The sequence below is a fragment of the Dipodomys spectabilis genome, unplaced genomic scaffold (assembly GCF_019054845.1).
Source record: "Dipodomys spectabilis isolate Male_0828 unplaced genomic scaffold, ASM1905484v1 ptg000066l, whole genome shotgun sequence".
Lineage (NCBI taxonomy): Eukaryota > Metazoa > Chordata > Mammalia > Rodentia > Heteromyidae > Dipodomys > Dipodomys spectabilis.
Genome location: NW_024870743.1, coordinates 4,429,231 through 4,452,283, shown reverse-complemented (window position 1 = coordinate 4,452,283; position 23,053 = coordinate 4,429,231). Strand labels below are relative to the sequence as shown.

At 40.7% G+C, this 23,053-nt stretch overlaps 1 protein-coding gene across 1 annotated transcript in view; it reads left to right on the top strand.

Moving 5' to 3' along the window:
* Ywhaq (tyrosine 3-monooxygenase/tryptophan 5-monooxygenase activation protein theta) overlaps positions 1-22,830 on the top strand; it is a 31,597-nt gene extending 8,767 nt beyond the window's left edge. The window contains exons 3-6 of the mRNA XM_042680756.1: positions 14,856-14,979; positions 18,498-18,661; positions 19,249-19,344; positions 21,483-22,830. Coding sequence (XP_042536690.1) covers positions 14,856-14,979; positions 18,498-18,661; positions 19,249-19,344; positions 21,483-21,542 — 444 coding nt within the window. The 3' untranslated portion in view covers positions 21,543-22,830. The remainder of the gene's footprint in view (positions 1-14,855; positions 14,980-18,497; positions 18,662-19,248; positions 19,345-21,482) is intronic.
* The last annotated feature ends 223 nt before the right edge of the window (positions 22,831-23,053 follow it).

The following is a 23,053-nucleotide window of genomic DNA, read 5'->3' as shown; positions in this document are numbered from 1 at the left end:
TGAACTCTGTCTCCTACTTGATTTTTTGCTCAAGGCTGGTGCTCTACCACTTGAGCCACACCTCTGCTTCCAGCTTTCTGCTCAGATCTTAGCTTCCTGAGTAGTTAGGATTACTTTCTTTATGCTAGTCTCCTCCTGTGTATGTTTAACTTTTTTTTTTTGTCGGGCTTGGGCGCTGTCCTTGTGCTCTTCAGCTCAAGGCGAGCGCTCTACCGCTTGAGCCACAGCACCACTTCCGGTTTTCTAGTGGTTTATTGGAGATAAGAGTTTCATGAACTTTCCTGCCTGGGCTGGCTTTGAACCGCGATCCTCAGATCTCAGCCTCCTGAATAGCTAGGATTACAGGCATGAGCCACCGGCACCCGCTATAATAATTTTTTTAAAAAGGTGTCCCCTCTTCAGAAATTTCACTCTAGGGCATTTAACATAGAAAAATGAACACGGAGGTGTAGAAGAAGACCTGGATAAGAATGTTCATAGGAGATTTAGGAGCAGAAAACTGAAACCTCCATGAATGGGCAAAATGAATAAATTCTATTATATTGATAAATGAAATATTACTCAGCAATAAAAAAGGAATTGGCTACTGAAATAGGTTAATAGGTTAATATAAAAAACATGTGAGATGAAAGAAACTAAAAAGTTTAGGTATATGAAAATGAAAAATTTGATGGGAACAGGATGAGAAGAGCAGTGATCTCTGGGGATACAGGAATGAGTTGACTAGGAAGGAGCAAGAGGAAACTTCCTGGGGTAGTTGTGATGCTTTTGGATTTTGTGTATGTATGTGTGTGTGTGTGTGCGCGCGCGCGTGCGTGTGTGCGCGTGCGTGCGTGCGTGTGTGCACGTGCTGGTAGTAGGGCTTGAACTCGGTCTTGTGCTCTCGCTTAGCTTTTTGGCTAAGTGCTTTCTCACCGTGGCTCTACACACCCTCACTTCTGGTTATAATGTTCTGGGCTGCACAGTTACATCCATTTATTTGGGTTGCACAGGTATATGCATTTATCAAAACTCAGCAGTTAAAGCTAGGCTTGGTGTGCACACTTGTAATCCCTACTACTTGGGAGGTGAAGATCAGGAGAATCATGGTTCAAAGCCAGGCCCCCCTAAAAAGTACCTAATGAAACCTCCATCTCAACTGACTAGCTTGTGTCATTGTGCCCCCTGTGGTCTCAGCTGCTGAAGGAGGTGTAGTTAGGAGAATCTCTATACTGCAAGACCCTTGGTCATGTGTACATAGTTATTGAGCTATTGTGATCCTCTGTTAGGACTATCCTAGATATATACTAACTATTACAAATGAGGGAAACCACGGAGCCTGTGTTTCTTTGGGTCTGGCTTACTTAATATGGTTTTTTCCCCCAAGTCTTCCCATTTCCTTATGAATGGGGTGATGTCATTCTTTCTGATGGAAGCACAGAATTCCATTGTGTGTATATACTACACTTTCTTGATCCATTCATCTACTGAGGGGCATCTGGGTTGGTTCCATATCTTAGCTATGGTAAATAATGTGGTAATGAGCATAGTTGTGCTAGTAGCTTTAATGTAGTCTGTTTTGTGATCATTTGGGTAAATGGCCAATGGAGTGGGATTGCTGGATCAGAGGAGGCGGGGTGGGGGGGAGGGCGCGCTATGTTCAGTCTTTTGAGGAACCTCCATACTGCTTTCCAGAGTGGTTGAACCAGTTTACATTCCCACCAGCATTGAAGTAGCATTCCTTTCCGCCACATCCCCACCAGCATCTGTTATTATTTGTTCACCTCACTGGGGTGAGGTGGAGTCTCAGTATAGTTCAGATTTGCATTTCTTTTATAGCCAGAGATGTTGAACATTTCTTCATGTGTCTATTGGCTATTCTTACTTCCTCTCTAGAGAAGTCTCTTTTTAATTCTTTAACCCACTTATTAATGGGGTGGTTGTTTCTTTGAGGATTTATTATTGGGAGGTTTAATTTTTTGAGCTCTAGGTTTATTTTTATTTTTTGTTGGTCGTGGGGCCTGAACTTGGCCTGGGCGCTGTCCCTCAGCTCTTCAGCTCAAGGCTAGCACTCTATCACTTGAGCCACAGCGCCACTTCCGGCTTTTTTCTTTTTGCTTATGTGGTGCTGAGGAATCAAACCCAGGGCCTCAGGCGTGCAAGGCAAGTGCTCTACCACTGAGCCACCTTCCCAGCCCCTAGGTTTCTTTTTGATACCCTTGTCTGTATAGCTTGTGAAAATCTTCTCCCAATATATGGGCTTTCTATTTACCTTGCTAGCTTTGCCATCTAGAAGCTCTGCAGTTAAATGCAATCCTATTTAGCCAGGCTTTCAATAGCTATGTACATATGATCATATGAAATGATGCTAATCAAAATAAACTCCAGGATATTGAAACAAGAATTTTGTTGTTTTTTAATGTACTGTGTGAAGTTATTTTTTTTTTCTTTCATTTCTTTTTTCCTTTGGTTTTTCCCCTATTGTTACTGTCTTTGATTTTGGTACCCTGTGTTTTATATATATGGTTTTCTGACTTGGGGTAGAGAAGGGGAATCACAAAATGGTGAGACAAAGGAGGAAGGTTTGAACCAATGCAACAGCAATACTTACAAGACACTATGTTGGGAGTGAACTTTAAACTTGGGGGTGAGGGGGGCCCGGGGAGGGAAAGTGGGAGAAAAACGAGGGAGGGAGTAACAATGTTCCACAAGAAATAGACTCATTACCTTACTTATGTAACTAACCCCTCTGTAAGTCACCTTTATAATGAAAAAAAGAAGCCCCTTGGAATCTGGGTACCTGGTTCAAGACCACCACCATTTGAGGGAAACCCACCTTGGAATGTATGGAGTCACTTATCATACTGCAGATCCATCAGTGCCCATTCATCTCAGTGGTGTTTTGAGTACGTTTATAACATTGGCAGACCTTTCCACCTTACACTTCATCTTGCAAAGCTGAAACTGTCCCCATTAAATAACCACTTTGTATTCCATTCCATACTTTTTGTCTCTGAATTTTATTCTTACCTGGTTTGAATGGAATCCTACAGTAGTTCTCTTTTTTTATATCTGGTATGTAGCATAATGCTTATCCATGTTGTAGCATATATTAGGTTTTTGTGATTGAATAATGCACCCTAATTGAGATTCTATTGATTTGTATTGTGATTGTGTCCAGGATAATGTTGCTATGAGCATTAATGTAAAAGTTTTTATATGGCCATGTTTCCATTTCTCTTGGGTGTATACCTGGGTCATATGGCAATTTTGTTGAGCCATTTGAGGAACTGGCAAATGTTTTCCTATGTGACTGTACCATGTTACACTACTACTAACACCAAGAAGTCTGATTTCTCTTATGTTTATTCAACAAGACTAGTGGGTGTGAAGTGCTTTATCCTTGCACCTTTGATTTGCATTTCACGGATGACTAATGGTGTTGAACATACTTTCATATGTTACTGGCCCTTTCAGTATCTTCTTTAGAGAAATTTTTGTTCAGATTCTTCGCTCATTTTTAAGTTGTATTTGTTTTAGATAGGTCCTTACTATCTAAAGCTGATAGCTCAAATTGTCCTGGAATTTAGGATTCTCTTGCCTCAATATCTCATATGCTGGGATTATAGATGTGTGCAGCTGTGCCTGGCAGTTAGTTGTTTTTCTGTTGTTAGTTTGTGGTAGTTCTCTAGGTACTAGACCCTTACCAGATATATTTTCTCCCATCTTTCCAATTGTCTTTTTTTGTTCTTGTTGGTCGTGGGGCTTGGACTCTGGCCTGGGCGCTGTCCCTCAGTTCTTAAGCTCAAGGCTAGTGCTCTACCACTTGAGCCACAGCCTTTTCTGTTTATGTGGTGCTGAGGAATCGAACCCAGGGCCTCATGCATGCGAGGCAAGCATTCCACTGAGCCACCTTCCTAGTTCCTCCTCCCCCCCCCCCCTTTTTTTTGTCAATCATTGGGGCTTGAACTTCTGGGCCTGGGAACTGTCCCTCAGCTCTCCAGCTTAAGGCAAGTAACTCCATCACTTGAGCCACAGTGCCACTTCCGGTTTTATGGTGGTTTATTGGTGATAAGAGTCTCATGTACTGTCCTGCCTGGGCTGGCTTTGAACTACAATCCTCTGGTCTCAGCCTCCTGAGTAGCTAGGATTACAGATGTGAGCCACCAGTGCCTGGCTTGGCTTACTTTGTTGATAGTATCTTTTGATGCAGAAAAAAACGTTAGTTTTGATAGTCTGATTTTTTTTTTTTTTAATCCTTTGGTTGCTTATTCTTGCTTTTTGTGTAATTGAAGGTCATGGAGATTAATCTAGATATGTGATTTCTTTGAATTTTGCCGTCTTAGCTCTTGTAGTTAGGTCTGATCCTTTTTTTTTTTTGGTGGTGCTGGGGTTTGAATTCAGGGCCTCATGTTTTCTAGGCAGGAGTTCTACTGAGCTAGGCCTCTAGCTATTTCTTTGATCCATTTTAAGTTACCTTGTGTGAGGAAGTGGACCTGATTGATTCAGATTGTCCAGTTGTTAAGCAACTTTGTTAAAAGATCAGTTCATACGTCTTTGACCTGAAATTCTCATGCTTATGAAACCAATAATGGTAATTGGGCATACTTGAGGAAAACGTGTGATTTCCCCCTATATTAGTCTCTTTTGGTCACTATGACAAAGTACATGGGAGAGACCAGCTTGAAGGAAAGAAAGGTTTATTTTGGTCCTGGTTTCAGAGTTTTCATTCCTTGGTCACTTGGTGCCACTGCTCCAGAGCCACGGTGAGCCTAGCCTTATGGAGCACACAGGAAAGGGCAAAGGACAAGATATGCGTATGTGGGCCCTAGCAGGCAGTAGGTGACCTCACCTCCCACTAGTCAGTCCATTCAGCCCTGAGTTGAAGGGTTCATTCATTGATGAAGTTAGAGCCTTTATGATTTACAACACATGGAGTCTGAGGGTGATATTTCATATTGAACCATAATAATCCTGTTATGCTTCAGCCACAGTGTTCACCTAAAGCACCTGAGTTTTGTTTCCATCTCTTCTTGCATTTTTGTGCCCCCATCTCTATATGTTGAGTCATTCTCAACCTGTGGAACAGAATTTAGGAACCTACATTCTGTAGTCAGTTACAACTTTCGGCTTACTAATACTTTCACTTCAGTTTCCTCCCGATGACTGTCCCATAAGCAGTTGTGGATAGATGCAACATGAGTTTATGTGTAAGGAAACTGGGCACATTGGTAGGCTCAATTCCACAGCTCGTCTAGGGAGCTGTAGAATCACTTTTTTCTGGAATAGTGCTCTTTCTGTTCCCCCTGCCTTTTATTGTAGTGCCTTCCTTTATAGATCCCATTCTTCTAAAATGGTCTCTCTGTTAATTCTGAATTTTCTTGCGTGGAAATTGGGAAACATCTAGGCTTCAGCATACATGCTCTTCCACTTCTTCTGAACATACCCCAGGACTTCATGCAGCTAGGCAAGCACTTTACCACTAAGCTACATTCTCAGCTTTTGAAGATTGTTTTAAGGAGGGAGGAGGGGGACAAGGGAGACTGGTAGAGGGGGTGTGGTTGGGATATGGTCTACATTTAAGTGCAAATGTCACAGTGAAACCCCTCTTGTGGAATTAATGTCTGCAAATAAATAAACACCCCCAGCCCAAGGTTGCTATTATAAAGGTTTAACACAGAATAATCATATTTGTGTGGGAAAATGGGCTTCTCACCGTGTTGAGCTGTGATGATTGCGGGATCATCTTTACCACTTAAATTACTTAGAAGCTCTAGGTTAGGGTCCATTTATATAGATCCTGAGTGTTAAGTTTATATTGAACTAGATCTTTGGGGAGTTTTTTTTTTTTTTTGGTCGGTCGTGGGGCTTGAACTCTGGGCCTGGGCGCTGTCCCTCAGCTCTTCAGCTCAAGGCGAGCGCTCTACCACTTGAGCTACAGCGCCACTTCCGGTTTTCTGGTGGTTTATTCAAGATAGGAGTCTCACGGTCTCTCCTGCCCGGGCTGGCTTTGAACCGCGATCCTCAGATCTCAGCCTCCTGAGTAGCTAGGATTACAGGCGTGAGCCACCAGCGCCCGGCTCTTTGGGGAGTTTTGACTGGGAATTGATGTGCCCGGAATGGGATTTAAGGCTACTTAGCAGCTGGTACAAATAGACTGGAGAAGGAAAAACCCTAAATCCTGGTAGTTCAATTAGGTTATTAGATTAGTTGAGGTGAGATTTTAATGGTCAACCTGGGCAGTAGAAGCAGGGATGAGGGCTAGGTTTATAGCTTAGGGGGACATTGTGTACATTGAATACATAAGTCCCTGAGCATGGTTCCCTGTTCCCCACGGGAATGAGACTGAAAGGCTAGACAAAGACAGACAGAAACACACCCACAGAATCCGGATTTTTATTAGACTTGATCTTGACAGTAAGGCTAGACTGCTCTCAAACTCATGATCCTCCTGCTTCAGCCTCCTGAGTTCAATAGGACTGTGTATGTGTGCTTGCCCTGCTTGTGTTCACCAGTTCTTCGGTTTCACAGGGACTTGGGCTCTCTACTTTTTTGCTCATGGCTGATGCTTTGTCACTTGAACCACACCTCTACTTTCAACATTTTCTGGCTAGAGACAAGAACTCTCAGATTTGTCTGCCTGAACCAGGATCTTCAGAACTCAGCCTCCTGACTAGATAGGCTTGTAGGTGCCTGGCCTCACTGGGACTTTTAACAACTGTAATGGGTTGAGAAATGGTGAGTGAAAAGCCAAAACTAGTGTTGATGAACCTGGGTGATCCAGGAGGTGGGAGTTGGTGAAATAATTAGTAGAAATAAGTAATACAATTGTGGAGGTGGATTTAGAACTGAATTTATTTCTGTTTAAGGTATATTAAGATTTAGTAGATGAACATAATAATACTCAGGCATGTATAACACAATAAAAAAGCTGAAACTGGGCGTGAGGGTACTGTTTTCCAAGATGGGTTGGGAGGGATCACAGCACCTCTGACTTTATTACGATTTGTGATTTGGCTTTTAGCACACACATAAACCAGACTGGAGCCATCTGACAGATAGATCCACTGTAATCAAGTTCATGGGACTAGTTTATAAAAAGGGTATAATAAAAAAGCTTATTTGGGGGCTGGGAATGTGGCTTAGTGGTAAGAATGCTTGCCTATCATGCATGAAGCTTTGGGTTTGATTCCTCAGTACCACATACACAGAAAAAGCCAGAAGTGGCTCTGTGGCTCAAGTGGTAGAGTGATAGCCTTGAGCAAAAGAAGTCCAGGGCCAGTGCCCAGGTCCTGAGTTCAAGCCTGGCAGGGAAAAAAAAAACCACAGAAACTATTCATTTACACTGATGAAGAGGGAGTAGCTAGCACAAGATTACAGTACTTATGTTGCCATGACCAGTGTGTTTTCCTTCAGGAGGCAAGTAAGTTCACATAGGATCAAGTCTTCATTAGGAAGTTTCTTAGTAACTGTAGCATAGTAACAGTTGGACCTCTTGGGAGTGTTTGAGGGCCATCATGTACACAGTAGTCTTGGACCCAGCAGGGTCTGGGTACTGCTTGAGCCACAACTCTACTTCCAGCTTTTTGGAGGTAGGAGTCTTACAGACTTAACTGCCTGGACTGGCCTTGAACTACGATCCTCAGATCTCAGCCTCCTGAGTAGTGAGTATTACAGGCACCAGGAGCCACTGGCACCTGGGTGATCATTACATCTTTGACTTTCAGTATCTTACCTTATTTTCTCTTTTCTTGACTCAGATTGTAGTCAGGTCCTATATTCTTACTACTATGCTATGCATATACATACTCACTATATATACATAAAATCTTGGAGAGAAGTCATATACATACTCACACACTATACATACATAAAATCTTGTAGAGAAGTTGGGCACTGGTGGTTCACACCTGTAATCCTAGCTGCTTAGGAGGATAAGATCTGAGAATCTTGGTTCAAAGCCAGCCCATGCAGGAAAGTCCCCATGAGACTCCAATTAACTACCAGGAAACCAGAAGTGGCTATGTGGCTCAAGTAGTAGAGCAGGTAGTAGAGCACTAGTCTTGAGCTGAAGAGCTCAGGGACAGCGCCCAGCCCCAGAATTCAAGCCCCACAACCAACAACAACAACAAAAAATCTTGGAGAGAAGGAGGTACTATTCCCAAAGTACAGTCTTGACTTCCCAGAGAAAATTATGCCCTGGGGCTTGGGTAACTATTTTACATTTGGGAGACAGTGGAAGTGAAACCTGAGGAAGCTTTAGAATAATACCTGGCTTTCTGGCTAGGACAATGAGTGTTTTTCCTAAAATGGAAAATTGAGTAGGGGAAGAGAAACAGTGGTAGAATATGTTAGGAAGACAACTTTAATTTTTAAAAGGTGAGAATTTCTTTTTATCCTTTAGCTGTACTAGGTTTTGTACTTAGGACCTTGTGATTGCTAGGCAAGCACTCTACTACTTGATTCATGCCCTCAGCCCTTTTTGCTTTTGTTATTAATTGAATAGGGTCTCAACTTTGGCTTAGGCAAACCTGGACTGTGATCCTCCTGTGCATACTTCCCTTCTAGCTCTGGTGACAAGCATACATGGTTGAAATGGTGTCTCATGTACTCTTCCTGGGCTGATTTCAAATTGTGATTGTCTGGTCTCAGCTTTCTGAGGAGCTGAGATTACAGATGTGAACACTCGTGGTAAGTGAGAAAAGTTAGAAAGTTAGAGAAGTGAGAAAAAGTTAGACAGTCCCAAGGGCCCATATAGGTGTCAGTCAACCATGAAACACTCTACAGAAGAAAAAGATCTGTAACATGTATAATGATGCTGGTTAGGTGCCAAATAGTGATTTTACACTATTTGGAAGTAGGAGTAGGTGGTAAATGAGGAAAACAAGGTGCAGAATTATCATGAACGTAAATTGCCCAGTTAGGTAAGGAACAGATTCGTGAGTTACTATCATATAGTTTAACTTAAATCATATGCTTGCATAGGTGAAATGTTGATCTTGATGTTCTAACTTAAAGTGTACTCGGGGGCTGGGAAGGCGGCTCAGTGGTAGAGTGCTTGCCTTGCATGCATGAGGCCCTGGGTTCGATTCCTCAGTACCTCATAAGCAAAAAGAAAAAAGCCAGAAGTGGCGCTGTGGCTCAAGTGGTAGAGCGCTAGCCTTGAGCTGGAGAGCTGAGGGACAGTGCCCAGGCCCAGAGTTCAGGCCCCACTACCGGACCCCCCCCCCCCCAAAAAAAAAAATGTACTCGGCTATTGAAGTATTGGAGTATTTGTGATGTTTGTTTATTTTAATGGAACACATTGTCATAGCTCAGTTGTCAGATTCTAGAAAGCATAGTCTTTTTGTTGTCGTTGTTTCTTGAATCCTGTTTACTTTGTCATATCTCATTGCATTTTGAATTTAACATCCACATATCAAGGAGACCATGTGCCATTTGTTTCTCTGATTTTGGCTTACCTTGCTCTACATGATTTCTTCTAAGAGCTCTACCTATTTCCCTGCAAATGCCATTATTTTGTCCTTTCTAATCGCTGCATAATGTTCCATTGTATATAGATACCACAATTTTTGGATCTATTCATCTGTAGTGGGACATCTAGGTTGTTTCCATATCTTGGCTATTGTTAACAGTGCAGCAATAACATGGAGGTGCATGTGTCCTTGAAACCTGCCTAGGAGTCAGTGGTATGGCTGGGTCGTAGGGAGGTCTAAATTTAACTTTCTGAGGTACTTCCATAGAAAGCATAATCTTGAAGGTAGATACTTGTACTAAGAGAAAAGAACTGCACTTAAGAATTTAGCCATTAAAAAAAAAAGAAAGGGAATATCCAACCCTCTGGGGTTGGAGGCGTGGCTCAGTTGGTAGAGCACTAGCTATTAAGTGAATGTGGCTGCAGGTATCAAGTTCTGGTCCCTGTTTGTTGAGAAACACCTGAATTGCTTCAATAGCCAATCCAACTCTTTGCCCAGAAGAATAAATAACCTTTTACAAAGGTGAACTGTCACAATCAGCCTATGGTAACAGTTCTGTGTCAGTTTTGGGAGCACGACTAGGAAATTTTTGGTTTCTTGATTTTACAGGTGCTCCAGTTGGTAATGTGTCTTTATTTTATGACCAGTCTTTTCCTTCCCACTCTAAAAAGATTGTTTATTATGAATGCAAATTTCTGTCCTTGTCTGAAAATGTCTTTATTTTTATTTGTCCTTTAATTGGTTCTGGGATTCTAGACAGCTGTTATTTTTCTCAGCTGTTAGAAGAGTCTTGATTGTTTTCTGATGACAAGTCAATGATCATGTTATTTCTTCCTTTATAGTAACTTGTCATTTTTCTAGTTTAAAGAATTTGTCTTTGGCATTTTGTAATTTTCACTAAGACAGTCTAGGTGTGAGTTTATTTTTATCTTCCTTGAAGTTTATTATGTTTTTCCAATCTTAAGGTAATTATTACTGGGAGAGTCTCAGCCATTACCTGTGAACAACATCTCTTCTTCCTCATTGTAGTTTTTTCATAAATTTCTATTGGATATTGTCTTAGATTTCTTCTTTGCGTACGTTTTACAGCTTCTCTTGCTTGTTTTTTGCTGGTTCTGGGGTTTGAACTCAAGGTCTAGGTACTGTCCCTGAGTTACTTCAGTCTTTTTTTTTTGTTGGTCATGGGGCTTGAACTATGGGCTTGGGCGCTGTCCCTCTGCTTTTCAGCTCAAGGTGAGCACACTTGAGCCACAGCATCACTTCTGGTTTTCTAGTGGCCTATTGGAGATGAGTCTCATGGACTTTCTGCACAGGCTGGCTTTGAACTGTGATCTTTGGATCTCAGCCTCCTGAGTAGCTAGGATTACAGGCGTGAGCCACCAGCGCCCAACTACTTCAGTCATTTTTATGGAGGTTCATTGGAGTTAAGAGTCTCATGGACTTTCCTGCCCAGGCAGGCTTTGAAATATGATCCTCAGCTCTCAGTCTCCTGAGGTAGCTGGGATCACAGGTGTGAGCCACCAGTGCCTAGTCTTGTCTTCATTTAAAAAATAAAATAGAATGCTTTATTTTACAGTATTGGGGATTGAGCTCAGGGCCTCTTGCTTGCTTAGCAGGTTCTGTGCCACTTGAGACATGCCTCCAGTGCTTCCCGCCCCCCCCTCTCCCTTTTTTTTTGTCGGACGTGGGGCTTGAACTCTGGGCCTGGGCAATGTCCCTCAGCTCTTCAGCATAAGTCAAGTGCTTTACCACTTGAGCCATAGCGCCCCTTCCAGTTTTCTGGTGGTTAATTGGAGATGAGAGTCTGACAGACTTTTCTGCTGGCTTTGAACTACTATCCTCAGTTCTCATGAGTAGTGAGGATGACAGGCATGAGCCACCGCCACCCAGCTCCCCATTGATTTATTTTTGAGGTAAGGTCTTGATTTATGCCTTAACTGGCATGGACTTTGATCTTTCTCCTTGTGCTTCCCTATGTTACTGGGGATGTATGCCCAGCCACTGTGCTGTCCCTGTAGCACTGGGATAATGGGCATATACTGCTACATTCAGCTGTTGAAATGGAATCTCTTGAACTTTAATGCCCAGGCTGGCCTGAAGCCACAATCCCCTGATTTCTGCCTCCCAAGTAATTAGAATTACAAGCTTGAACCACGATGCCCACCTCTTCAGTTTATCAATTTTGTTTTTCATTCTGTGTTCTACATAGTTGGGTCAAATGTACTTTGTGAACTGGGCACCAGTGGCTCATGCCTATAATCTGCTAGCTACTGAGGAAGCTGAGATCCAGAGGATCATGGTTTGAGGCCAGTCCAGGAAGAAAAGTTTACTAGACTCCATTTCTAAAATAAGAAAAAAAGAAACAGGAGGGCTAGGAGAATGGCTTGAGTGGTAAAAATTTCAGCCTAGCAAGCTTCAGGCCCTAAGTTCAAACTCCACTTACCACCCCCCACCCACCATGTACCATCCTTTTCACCGTTTCCTTTTTTCTTTGTCCGTCTCTGATCTTAAAGTTGCTTTTGTTTTTTTCTGGCTATACTCCCTCTCTCTTCCTTTCTACTCTCAATCTACCTTCTCAATTATTATATTTTTTTCTTTTTTCTTTTTCCCTTTTTCCTTTTCCCTCTCCATTTCCCTTTCCCCTTCCTTTCTGATTAATTAGGGAAAAGTAATGCTTTTGCAAAAACAGAATAAAGGGAATAATATGTACCTATTTAAAAAGTATATGCAAGACCCTGTGTTCAATCATCTTCAGGCCCCTCCCCCCTCCAAAAAAAAAGAATATTTTAAAGTATGATGTTAATACTCTTATCTGTAGGGGTGCTCATGTATTTACCCAAGTGGGATACCTCTAAGAAGGAAAGAAGTATCATAATAATCATACTGGAGCCAGGTGCTGGTGGCTCACGCCTGTAATCCTAGCTACTCAGGAGGCTGAGATCTGAGGATCGCGGTTCAAAGCCAGCCCGGGCAGGAGAGACTGTGAGACTCCTATCTCCAATAAACCACCACAAAACCAGAAGTGGCACTGTAGCTCAAGTGGTAGAGCGCTCGCCTTGAGCTGAAGAGCTGAGGGACAGCGCCCAGGTCCAGAGTTCAAGCCCCATCACCGACCAAAAAAAAAAAAAAAAAAATCATACTGGGACCGCAGTCCCAGCTGGAGGCAGTCTAGGGTCCTACTTTGCTACAATTTGTAGAGGTTTGGGGGAAAATTGAACTTTGAGGGGAATATGAAGTAATTAGGGTTTGATTGAGGCTGTTTTGTTTTGTTAGTCGTGAGGCCTGAACTCTGGGCCTGGGTGATGTTCCTCAGCTCTTCAGCTCAAGGCTAGTGCTCTACCACTTGAGCCACTGGCTTTTTCTGCTTATGTGGTGCTGAGGAATCAAACCCAGGACCTCATGCATGCAAGGCAAGCACTCTACCACTGAGCTACCTTCCCAGCCCGTTTGATGAGTTTTGCAGCTAGAGTTTGAGTTCTACTGTAATATAGCTGATCACGAATTCCATGTCATAGTTTGCTTCCATCTGTGTGAACAGTTTTGCTTTATTTAATTTTTAAAATGTATATCAGAGGACATTCATCATTCTTGGATTCTGTGTCTTACAGTTCTAAATTCAGCAACATTAAAAAAATGCAAGGAAAATTAACTGTCTAGTGGATTCATATATATGTATAAATAAAGGGTTTAACTTATTCCAGTCTCAGATGTTTAAAAATATTGAAAATATCTGATATTAGGATTGAAAGCATGGCTTAGCAGTAGAGCACTGACTAGCTAGTGTGACTCCTAAGTTCAAACCAACTACAGCCCAAAAAGAATGACATTAATGATTTTAAATGTTTCTGTTTATTACCATGAAAATAACTAAGGGATGAAATGATAATATTGTGTTTAGGCAATTTTAAATTACGCAGACAAAGATGTTCTTGGGTGATAGAACCACCTTTTCTAAACTTTTATTATGTCTAAATTTTTGTTCTTCAGTAATATAAGTACACTTGAAATAGTCTTTTTGGGCTAATTTGGTATTTTTTTTTGTTGTTGATTGTGAGGCTTGAACTCTGGGCCTGGCAAGACCCTGAGCTCTTCAGCTCAAGGCTAGCACTCTACCACTTTGAACCAAGTGCTACTTCTGGTTTTCTGGTGATTAATTGGGGATAAGAGTCTTATGTACTCTACTGCCTGGGTTGGCTTTGAACCATGATTCTCAGATCTCGGCCTCCTGGGTAGCTAGGATTACAGGTGTGAGCCACCAGCACCTAGCATACGTGGTATTTTTTTTAAATACCTTATTGACTGATAGCATCTGGAATTTTTCCAAAATGTAAACATTTTCCCAGAATGCAAACAAGCAAACATGTTCTTTGCATAGTTCACTTTGCATTAATTTTCTGGAGTAGTGCTTCTCAAAATCATGTTTGCTAAGCAGAAGTAGCCAAAAGTATGGAACAACTGTTCTGGGCTTTGGCTTGTTGATTGGTTTTAGTCTCCAAACAAAATATCAGGTAGGTATTAACACCTTAGAATTTCTATGACAATTTCATTGTATTCCATAATATATATATATGTATATTTTTTGGGTCCAGTCGTGGGTCCTGAACTCTGGGCCTGGGCGCTGGTCCCTCAGCTCTTCAGCTCAAGGCTAGCACTCTATCACTTGAGCCACAGCGCCACTTCCGGCTTTTTTCTTTTTGCTTATGTGGTACTGAGGAATCGAACCCAAGGCCTCAGGCATGCAAGGCAAGCGCTCTACCACTGAGCCACCTTCCCAGCCCCATAATATTTTTTAGTTCAAAGAGTTTTTAAATAACATCTAAAGCTACTTATCATATTTTTCTTTGGTAACTTCGTACCTCTAGAAATTCATTTTAAGAACCATTAGCTCACTGGATTAACTTGTGTACAAAATACAGGATAAAAGATAGAACTGTGGGCAGGGTGGCTGAAGTAGGAGATTGTATGTCTGGGCTACACACTGAAACTCTTTCCTAAAATAAAAAGATAAACCCAGTTTTTAAAGTATTTAGATTCAGGGCTGGGTATGCAGCTCAGTGAGCTATAGAACTCTCGCCTAGCTTGGATGTAGCCCTGGGTTTGCCCCCCACAACACCACTGAAATAGACTTTAGATTCAGGTGATACAAAACTGCTTTCAAATAGTAAGTTTCTAAACCTCATTATATTTCCTACATGTACCTCTGTTTGGTACAGTTGAGCCTTGCTTTTAGAAACTGTGGGCCACTACTTTTCAAGTCTGATGAGGAAGCTAGTGGTAACAGCCTGACCTGGCTTACTGTAGTGTCTAGTGGTTTGGATAAATGGCAAACAGACATATGCTAATAAGTTATTGTTTGTAATAAGGTAGCTTTAATAGTTTTTAATGTTTCATTTCTTTCAGGAATTGTTGGATAAGTATTTAATAGCCAATGCAACTAATCCAGAGAGTAAGGTCTTCTATCTGAAAATGAAGGGAGATTATTTCCGGTACCTTGCTGAAGTTGCATGTGGTGATGATCGAAAACGTAAGTACCTCTGACTTCCTGAGTAAAGTTAAAATCCATAACAAGGAGCAGGAATGTTAGCCAGGTGTTTGTCATTTTGACGGTATACTGACAGAAAGAGCTTGCAGGGTTTATTTTTGCTCCTTTCTGAGGTTTCTGTCTAGGTTGACTAGCTGCATTGCTGTAGGTCTGAGACAAGGCTTGACACGGTGGTAGAGAAGGCGTTAGATAGAGCAGAGCTGTGCGTGGCAGTCAAAGCAGAGGCAGGGGAAGGGCTGTGGGGACAAGGTGTATCTCTCCAGGCATGCCCCAGTGACTTACTTCCTCCGGCTGCCTCCTAGTTTCTACCATGTTCTAATAATGCCTGCTTTCTGTGAACCCATCAAGGGAATGAGTATCTGTTGATTAGCCCAGAGCCCTTAGGATCCAGTTGTCAACCAAGCCTTTGAGCCCGCAAGAGACATTTCAGATTCAGACATTCATGAAACATTTATGACAATGTCTGTCATCTCTAGGCTCTCTGTAACTCAAAAAATTATTGTGGAGCTTGTGTACCAGAAAATGAATGTTGCTCGTGTTCTCAAAAATGAAAGCACAGCACTTGGGAAGCTGAGGCAGGGTCAGCCGGTCAGCCTTAGCGGTGAACCTTAGGGCTACATAGTGTGAGACCTTTTCCAAAGGAAAAGAAATGCAACCGTAAAACCACATTGTATGCCCTTAAAAGATAATGAAACTCAGGTGCTGTTGGCTGACACCTGCAATCCTAGCTATTCAGGAGGCTGAGATTTGGAGGAATGTGGCTCATTGCCAGCCCTGGGAGAAAAGTCCTTGAGGCTGTCTCCAAAAATAACCAACAAAAAGCCGGGTTGAAAGTATGGCTCAAGTAGTAGAGCGTCAGCTGAGCAAGCAAATGGAGCAAGCATGAGCACTGGTTTTCAAACCTTGATACTGGCATTGAACAAATACATATAATTGGAATATATCATTTAAAAAGGGTGTGATTTGAGTTTTTGGATCTCTGTATCTTTTTATCCAGAATTACTTATATATACTTAATGATTTGTTTTAGATAACAATTATATATAAAATATAGAAATGGGATGTTGTACTTGTAAAAGATGACATCTTTGCTGCTTGCCCTCTCCCCACAGAGCTAAATACCTGAGGAGGAATGAGTGTGTTACTGGTTTTATATAATGCACAGGAACTGGAAAAGGAATAGTTAAAAAATAGATTAAGTATTTATATTTTTAAAATATCATGAAACGTGCAAAAAGGTAATTAAATTGTCTCTTTTGATTGTGGAAAAGTCAAAGTTCATCATTTATTAACATCAGATTTAGTTTATGGAGTATTACTCTAGTAGAGTAGAATATGAATTCCAGCACATTTTGTGCATGTACTTGTTATCAAGTTCAAGTAAAGAAGTATCACTTCACCCCTCATTTTTTTTCTGGTAAGCTTATTGTTTATTTTCTCATGCCAACCCTGTACTCCTCCAAATAATGACTGTGCCCTCAGATACTCATTGTGTATGAGACAGGTTTTTCCATCCTCAATGAGTCTGTAGTTGAAAATATAAAGGGATAACTTGTTTTTTGCTGTAACAAAATCTGCATACTAAATTATTTTGTTGCCCTAAAGCAGAATCAGCACTAAAATATTGGCCCTGAACTGAGCATCAGCAGTCAAAAGAATATTTTCTGAGGGTTGAGACAGCCCCTGCCTGTAATCTCATCTAACTCTCCTGCCCTCTGGCTGTTGACACTTACAAGTCCCCCTCTGGTTTTATCACTCCACTCACCCCAGTGCTTTCTCAGATGCCAGACTCTGGGAGCTTCTTCTGACCTGAGTTACCCAGTTGTGACCATGATTAGATGATAGCATGCCCTTACAAAAGGAAGGAACACACATTCTGGACATCAAGGGGATGGAGTATAGCTGTATTTGTGTTACATTAGTATCCAAAGGTGTCACTGGCCTCTTAGAGAAAACTTGGGTATGATCAGATTATTGTTGATAATATCTGAGCATTTTTTTGTGAGTAGGTGGGGATCACATTTTTATAAGGCCAATAATCAAGCTCTTGACAAAGTAGAACAGATGTGTGCGTTTTTTGTTGTTTGGCTTTTTGGTGCTGGTCCTGGGGCTTGAACTCAGTACCTGAATGCTGTGCCTTAGTTTTTGTTTTTGTTTTTGCTCAAGGCTAGTACTCTACCACTTGAGCCATTCTTTCACTTCAGGCTTTTTGGATAGTTAATAGGTGATGAGTCTCATAGACTTTCTTGCCTGGGCTGGCTTTGAACTGCTATCCTTAGATCTCAGCTTCCAAAGTTGCTAGGATTATAGGTGTGAGCCACCAACACTTGGCAGTGTTTTTTTGTTTTTGTTTTTGGTGCAAATACTTGGATTTGTAAGCCTGGGCTGGCTTTGAACTTCAATCCTCCTATTTCCTAAGTAGCTAGGATAACAGGCAGGTGCTGCCAGCCCCACACTTCTTAAGGCATTCACATCTTAATACCAGGATAAGTATTGTTTCTACAAATAGTCACTAAAGTACGGGGATTTGGGTGATGTAGGTCTTTGTACAATGTGTTCACTGTTTAGGAATAGAGTATTCCTGTTAAGTTATTTTGTATTTTCATGTAATAGAATTAAGATAGGAAAGAAGGAAGTAGTTTTAACCCCCATTTTTTTTTTTTTTTTTGGTATCTTGGTACACCCTACTGCTTTTATTTATTTATTTATTTATTTATTTATTTTGGGTCCGGTCATGGGGCCTGAACTCTGGGCCTGGGCGCTGTCCCTCAGTTCTTCAGCTCAAGGCTAGCGCTCCACCACTTGAGCCACAGCGCCACTTCCGGCTTTTTTTCTGATATGGGAAAATTTGATACATGATTTTGATATTATACTTGTATGTTTTTGTTAAGCTAATTATAAGCAAGCAGCATTTAGAAAATAACTTATACACAGTACTAAACAGTTGTATCCTTGGTTGCTTTATGTTCTCATGTTATTTTTGATTCTACTTTGATTCTGTGTGGTGGTAAAAAAAAAATTACAAACAAAAACTGTAATTTTCTTTGATTGAATGGGATTTCTTTTTGTTGTTGTTAGGCGTTGGGCTTGAACTCTGGGCTTGGGCGCTATCCCTCAGCTCTTCAGCTCAAGATGGCTGCTCTACCGCTTGAGCCACAGCACCACTTCTGGTTTTCTAGTGGTTTATTGGAGAGAAGAGTCTCACGGACTTTCCTGCCCAGGCTGGCTTTGAACTGTGATCCTTAAATCTCAGCCTCCTGAGTAGCTAGGATTACAGGCATGAGCCACCAGCATCCGGCTCAACAGGATTTCTTTACTTAAAAAAAATAAAGACTAAAAACATTTTAAAAAATAGTTATTACTATGATGCTGTGGGTTTGAAAGAGAGCTATGGAGAAAAACCTGGGTCTACCAAGAACTTAATATACATGTTGAGTTGTTAATGTGCTACTGTATACTGGATGTGTTGAGCATGCTTTCACAATTTTTTCCCCTCACAGAAACGATAGACAATTCCCAAGGCGCTTACCAAGAGGCTTTTGATATAAGCAAGAAAGAGATGCAACCCACACACCCAATCCGCCTGGGGCTGGCTCTAAACTTTTCTGTATTTTACTATGAGATTCTTAATAATCCAGAGCTTGCCTGCACACTGGCAAAAACGGTAAGATGAAAGTTCAAGTAATAGCTCTTAGTCTAAGGTTGTTTGAGGGGTCAAAAAATTTTAATTTCTAGGTGTTTCTGTTTCTTTTTATTACCACCTTGCCCATTTAAACCCCAGGCTCTTTCAGTGATGTATTCTTCCCATAATTATAAGGAATAATATCTGACTGAAGAGCATATAAGGCAGAATAGTCAAAGAAGTATGAGTAACTTTATGAAGGAATAAACAGAAGATTGTATAGTAATGCATGTTAGTTTGGTCATTAGAAATCTGATTTCCTCAAAGTGCCTCAAAATGGGACAATAAGAAAGGCTTCTGCAGATAACTAATGCCTAGTTCCTATTGCAAGGATGAAGCACTGGTACTGTACTATGTGTCCTGTGAAAGACCCAGAGGCTTGCTTACTGAAGGACATGAAGTTCCAGGTCATTCTCTTAAGGTCTTGAAAAACTAGAAATCTGAGGGGATGATTCTATTGAATTTGATATTGACTCACAGTAGAATCTGAGACAAGTGATTTGTAATTGTATACTAATGAGTTTTTGTCAGTGCAAATATTGTTTACCATGATATAAATATTTTATCAGGCTTTTGATGAGGCCATTGCAGAACTTGATACACTGAATGAAGACTCATACAAAGATAGCACCCTCATCATGCAGTTGCTTAGAGACAACTTAACAGTAAGTTGTTCATTCTTAATTTTATTTTCTTTCAAGAACAAAAGTAGTTATATTTAGGGCTCCTTAGCTTCTTCTGAGGGCAGTTACATGTTACTCTCCTAGGGGGGAAAGTGTGTGTGTGTGTGTGTGTGTGTGTATTGGCATTAGGCCTCTGTGTGTGTGTGTGTGTGTGTGTGTGTGTTGGCATTAGGCCTGTCTGAGAAACTCGGTATTCACATTACTATTTCATTGAGTTGAAGATGTTAATAAATTGTGTTAATTTATAGTTTCTATTGTTTTAATTTTTTCATTCTTTGGATAAACTAGCTGTAGCAGAATTGGGACTATGTTTCAATGCTTTTCTACAATCACAAGAAATACCTGTTCTAATAAAAGTTCATGTTGTAGGTTTTGCATATTTGACAAGCATTACTCAGTAGAGAGTAAACGTATATCAGGTTTATTCTACCTCTGCTTAACTGAATCCTTTGGTTTGTCTTCTTGTTTGTCCTCCCTACTTTGAAAGATAGCTGATAAAGGACATTTGTTAGCTTTCTGATGCTGTGACAGAACACCTGAAATAAACCAACTTACAAGGAGGAAATGTATATTCTAAGAATGCTTTTTTTGTTTGTTTTTGATTTTGTTTGTTTTGGGGCTTGAACTATGGACCTAGGCCTACCACTTGAGCCACAGTGCCACTTCTGAAATGTATCTTCTGACTCAGTTTCAGAGGTTTTGGCCCATGGTAGTTTGGTGCTGTTGATTTGTCTGTACATACACCAAGGCAGGATCAGGAAGCCCTTTATCTCCTGGAAACCAGGAAGCAAAGAGAGAACTGGGGTTGCAACATCCTGTGCCCTTCAAGGCACTCCCCCAGTGATATAATTTCCTCCAGCTAAACCCCATTTCCTACAGGTTTCACTGGCTTGTGTAGGGAGCCAGGTCTTCTGTGGGACATTTCAGACCCAAACCATAGCCTGAAATCATTAGGTAAAGATACAGTGTGAGCTTAGGTTTTTGTAGGTTCAAGTACACTTAATAAGATACTATGTTAAACTTTCTAGAAAGTAAATGAAAAGATTCCATGTTATAATATATAAATGTAGTTCTCCTAGCCCTCAAATATGGTGTTTCATCTTTTACTAGCTAGGATTAAATGTGTGCATATGTGTATATACATGTACATAAATGTATGTAGTTCTTGAGGGAATTTGTTGATTTTAGTTGTATCCATTTTTGAGTTGTATCCTGACAGTAACATAAAGATTATCTAAGATTCTAGTTTCTAAAATTGCCAGTAATGACTGCACATTGGTCTGGTAGCATCCAGTGTTTGTGGATTATAGTCAGTATTACTTAATATTGACTAATTACTTTTTCACTTCTGTATATCCTAAAACTAGAAAGCTTTGGAGATGTGTGTGTTGAGGCATTGTCTCCAATTCATGAACTCTTTCTGTTCATCTGTATGTATATAGTTGCTGCTTCCCTGTAGCTTTCCACCCGTTTAATAATAATACTTTTTTTTTCTTTGCTAGTCCTGGGGGCTTGAACTCTGGGCCTGGGCTTGAACTCAGGCCTGGGCACTGCCCCTGAGCTGCTTTTGCTCAGGGCTAGCACTCTACACTTGAGCCACAGCACCACTTCTGCCTTTTTCTGTGGTACTGAAGAACCGAACCCAGTGAATGCTAGGCAAGCACTTGACACTAAGCCACATTTCCAGGCCCCCCCCCCCCAGGGTTTAATTCTTAAAACACACAAAATGACTGCTTCTTTTTCTGTGTAATCCTTTTGAATACTTGGAAAGTTACTACACCTGTAGCTTTTCCTTCCATATCAATAGTTTTTGGTTTTTAGTCTCATAAACTACTGAAATACTAACAATGAAAAGAACATTAAATTATTAGGATATCTCCTTGCTTATTCTGATTTTAGCTTTGTTTATCAATGTTGACAATCAAACCCAGAGCCTTGCATATATACTGGGCAAGTGTTTTGCCTCTGAGCTATAGCCCAGTGTAGCTCTTTATTTTTATTTTTTTGACTACTTTTTAAGAGTACGTTAAAAATGTACATGAAGAGAGACAGACAGAACATAGGACTTGATGTATCAGTGGGCTGGTCTGGAGATAGTAACTATGATTCTTTTTTTCTAGTTATGGACATCAGACAGCGCAGGAGAAGAATGTGATGCGGCAGAAGGGGCCGAAAACTAAACACAAACAGGGTGTAAACCTTCTCTTCAAGAAACCTTTTTACACATCTCCATTCCTTATTCCACTTGGATTTCCTATAGCAGAGAAACCCATTCATGTGTATGGAATCAACTGTTCATAGTCTTTTCACACTGCAGCTTTGGGAAAACTCCATTCCTCGATTTGTGTTTGTCTTGGCCTTCCTCGTGTGCAGTTACTGCTGTAGAAAAGTATTAATAGCTTCATTTCATATACACATAAGTAACTTCCAGACACTTATGTAGAGGACTAAAAATGTACCTGGTATTTAAGTAATCTAAACCAGTTCTACAAGTGACTGTGTTTTGTATTACTGTGAAGATACGAAAATGTAGTGAATTACAACTTGAAGTGTGTTCTACATAACTTCCTTATTTCTACATTCCCTCCCTTACTCTTCTTTGGGGGTTTCCTTTCAGAAAGCAACTTCTCCATGCTCTTATGTATTCCTTTTTAGGAGGAATCCAGACGTATTAGATTGAGTGGGAAAGCACTTGATGTTTCTGGGCTGAGGGCTTACAAATTGAAATACCTCCTGTTTCACTTTTTAATGGAGGTCATGTGTGTGACAACAGGGAGTTTCCTATTCATTCTTCATTTGCTGCTGTTTACGTTGACAACTTCCCTACCCAATAAAAATTCACTTACACCTCCTGCCTTTGTAGTTCTGGTATTCACTTCACTATGTAATAGAACTAGCATGTTGCTGCCAGAATACAAGCATTGCTTTTGGCAAATTAAAGTGCATGTCATTTCTTAATACACTAGAAAGGGGAAATAAAGTATACAAGTCCAAGTTTAAAACTTTAGTACTTTTCCATGCAGATTTGTGCACATATGAGAGGGTGTCCAGTTTGTCTTAGTGATTGTTCTTTAGAGAGTTGGACCACTATTATGTGTTGCTAATCATTGACTGTAGTCCCAAAAAAGCCTTGTGAAAATGTTATGCCCTATGTAACAGCAGAGTAACATAAAAATAAAATTACGTTTTATAAAACCATTTACTATGGCTTTGTAACAATTGCATACCCATATTTTAAGGGACAGGTGAATTTACTACTTTCTGAAGTTTATTGATACTTTTATGTAAAATGTAGTGGCACCTTATCTCTGCATTGTGATACCATTGTCGGGTGCCTGGGAAGGTGTAAAATTGGATTACATTTCTTAGAGTGTCTTGCTGTAGGCCAGTCTCGTGGACCAACCCTTCCTCAGATGTAAATGAGAATCTGGTGAAGTGTTATATGGAATAAAGTGGACATTTTAAAACTAGAAAAGCTAATTATGTGATTGTGTTTTTGGCTGGTGTTGGATTTCTGCTTCAGTAGATACTAGAAGAGGTCAAGTATCTCAGTAGTTTAGTTTTCAGGTAATTTTCTGAAAACATTGAAGTTGTACTACTAGTGAATTCCAGATTTTCTTCAATAATGCCACAATGACTTTTAATGACCTGTCTTATAGGTTTGAAAACTGAGGTTTAATTCAGAAGATAA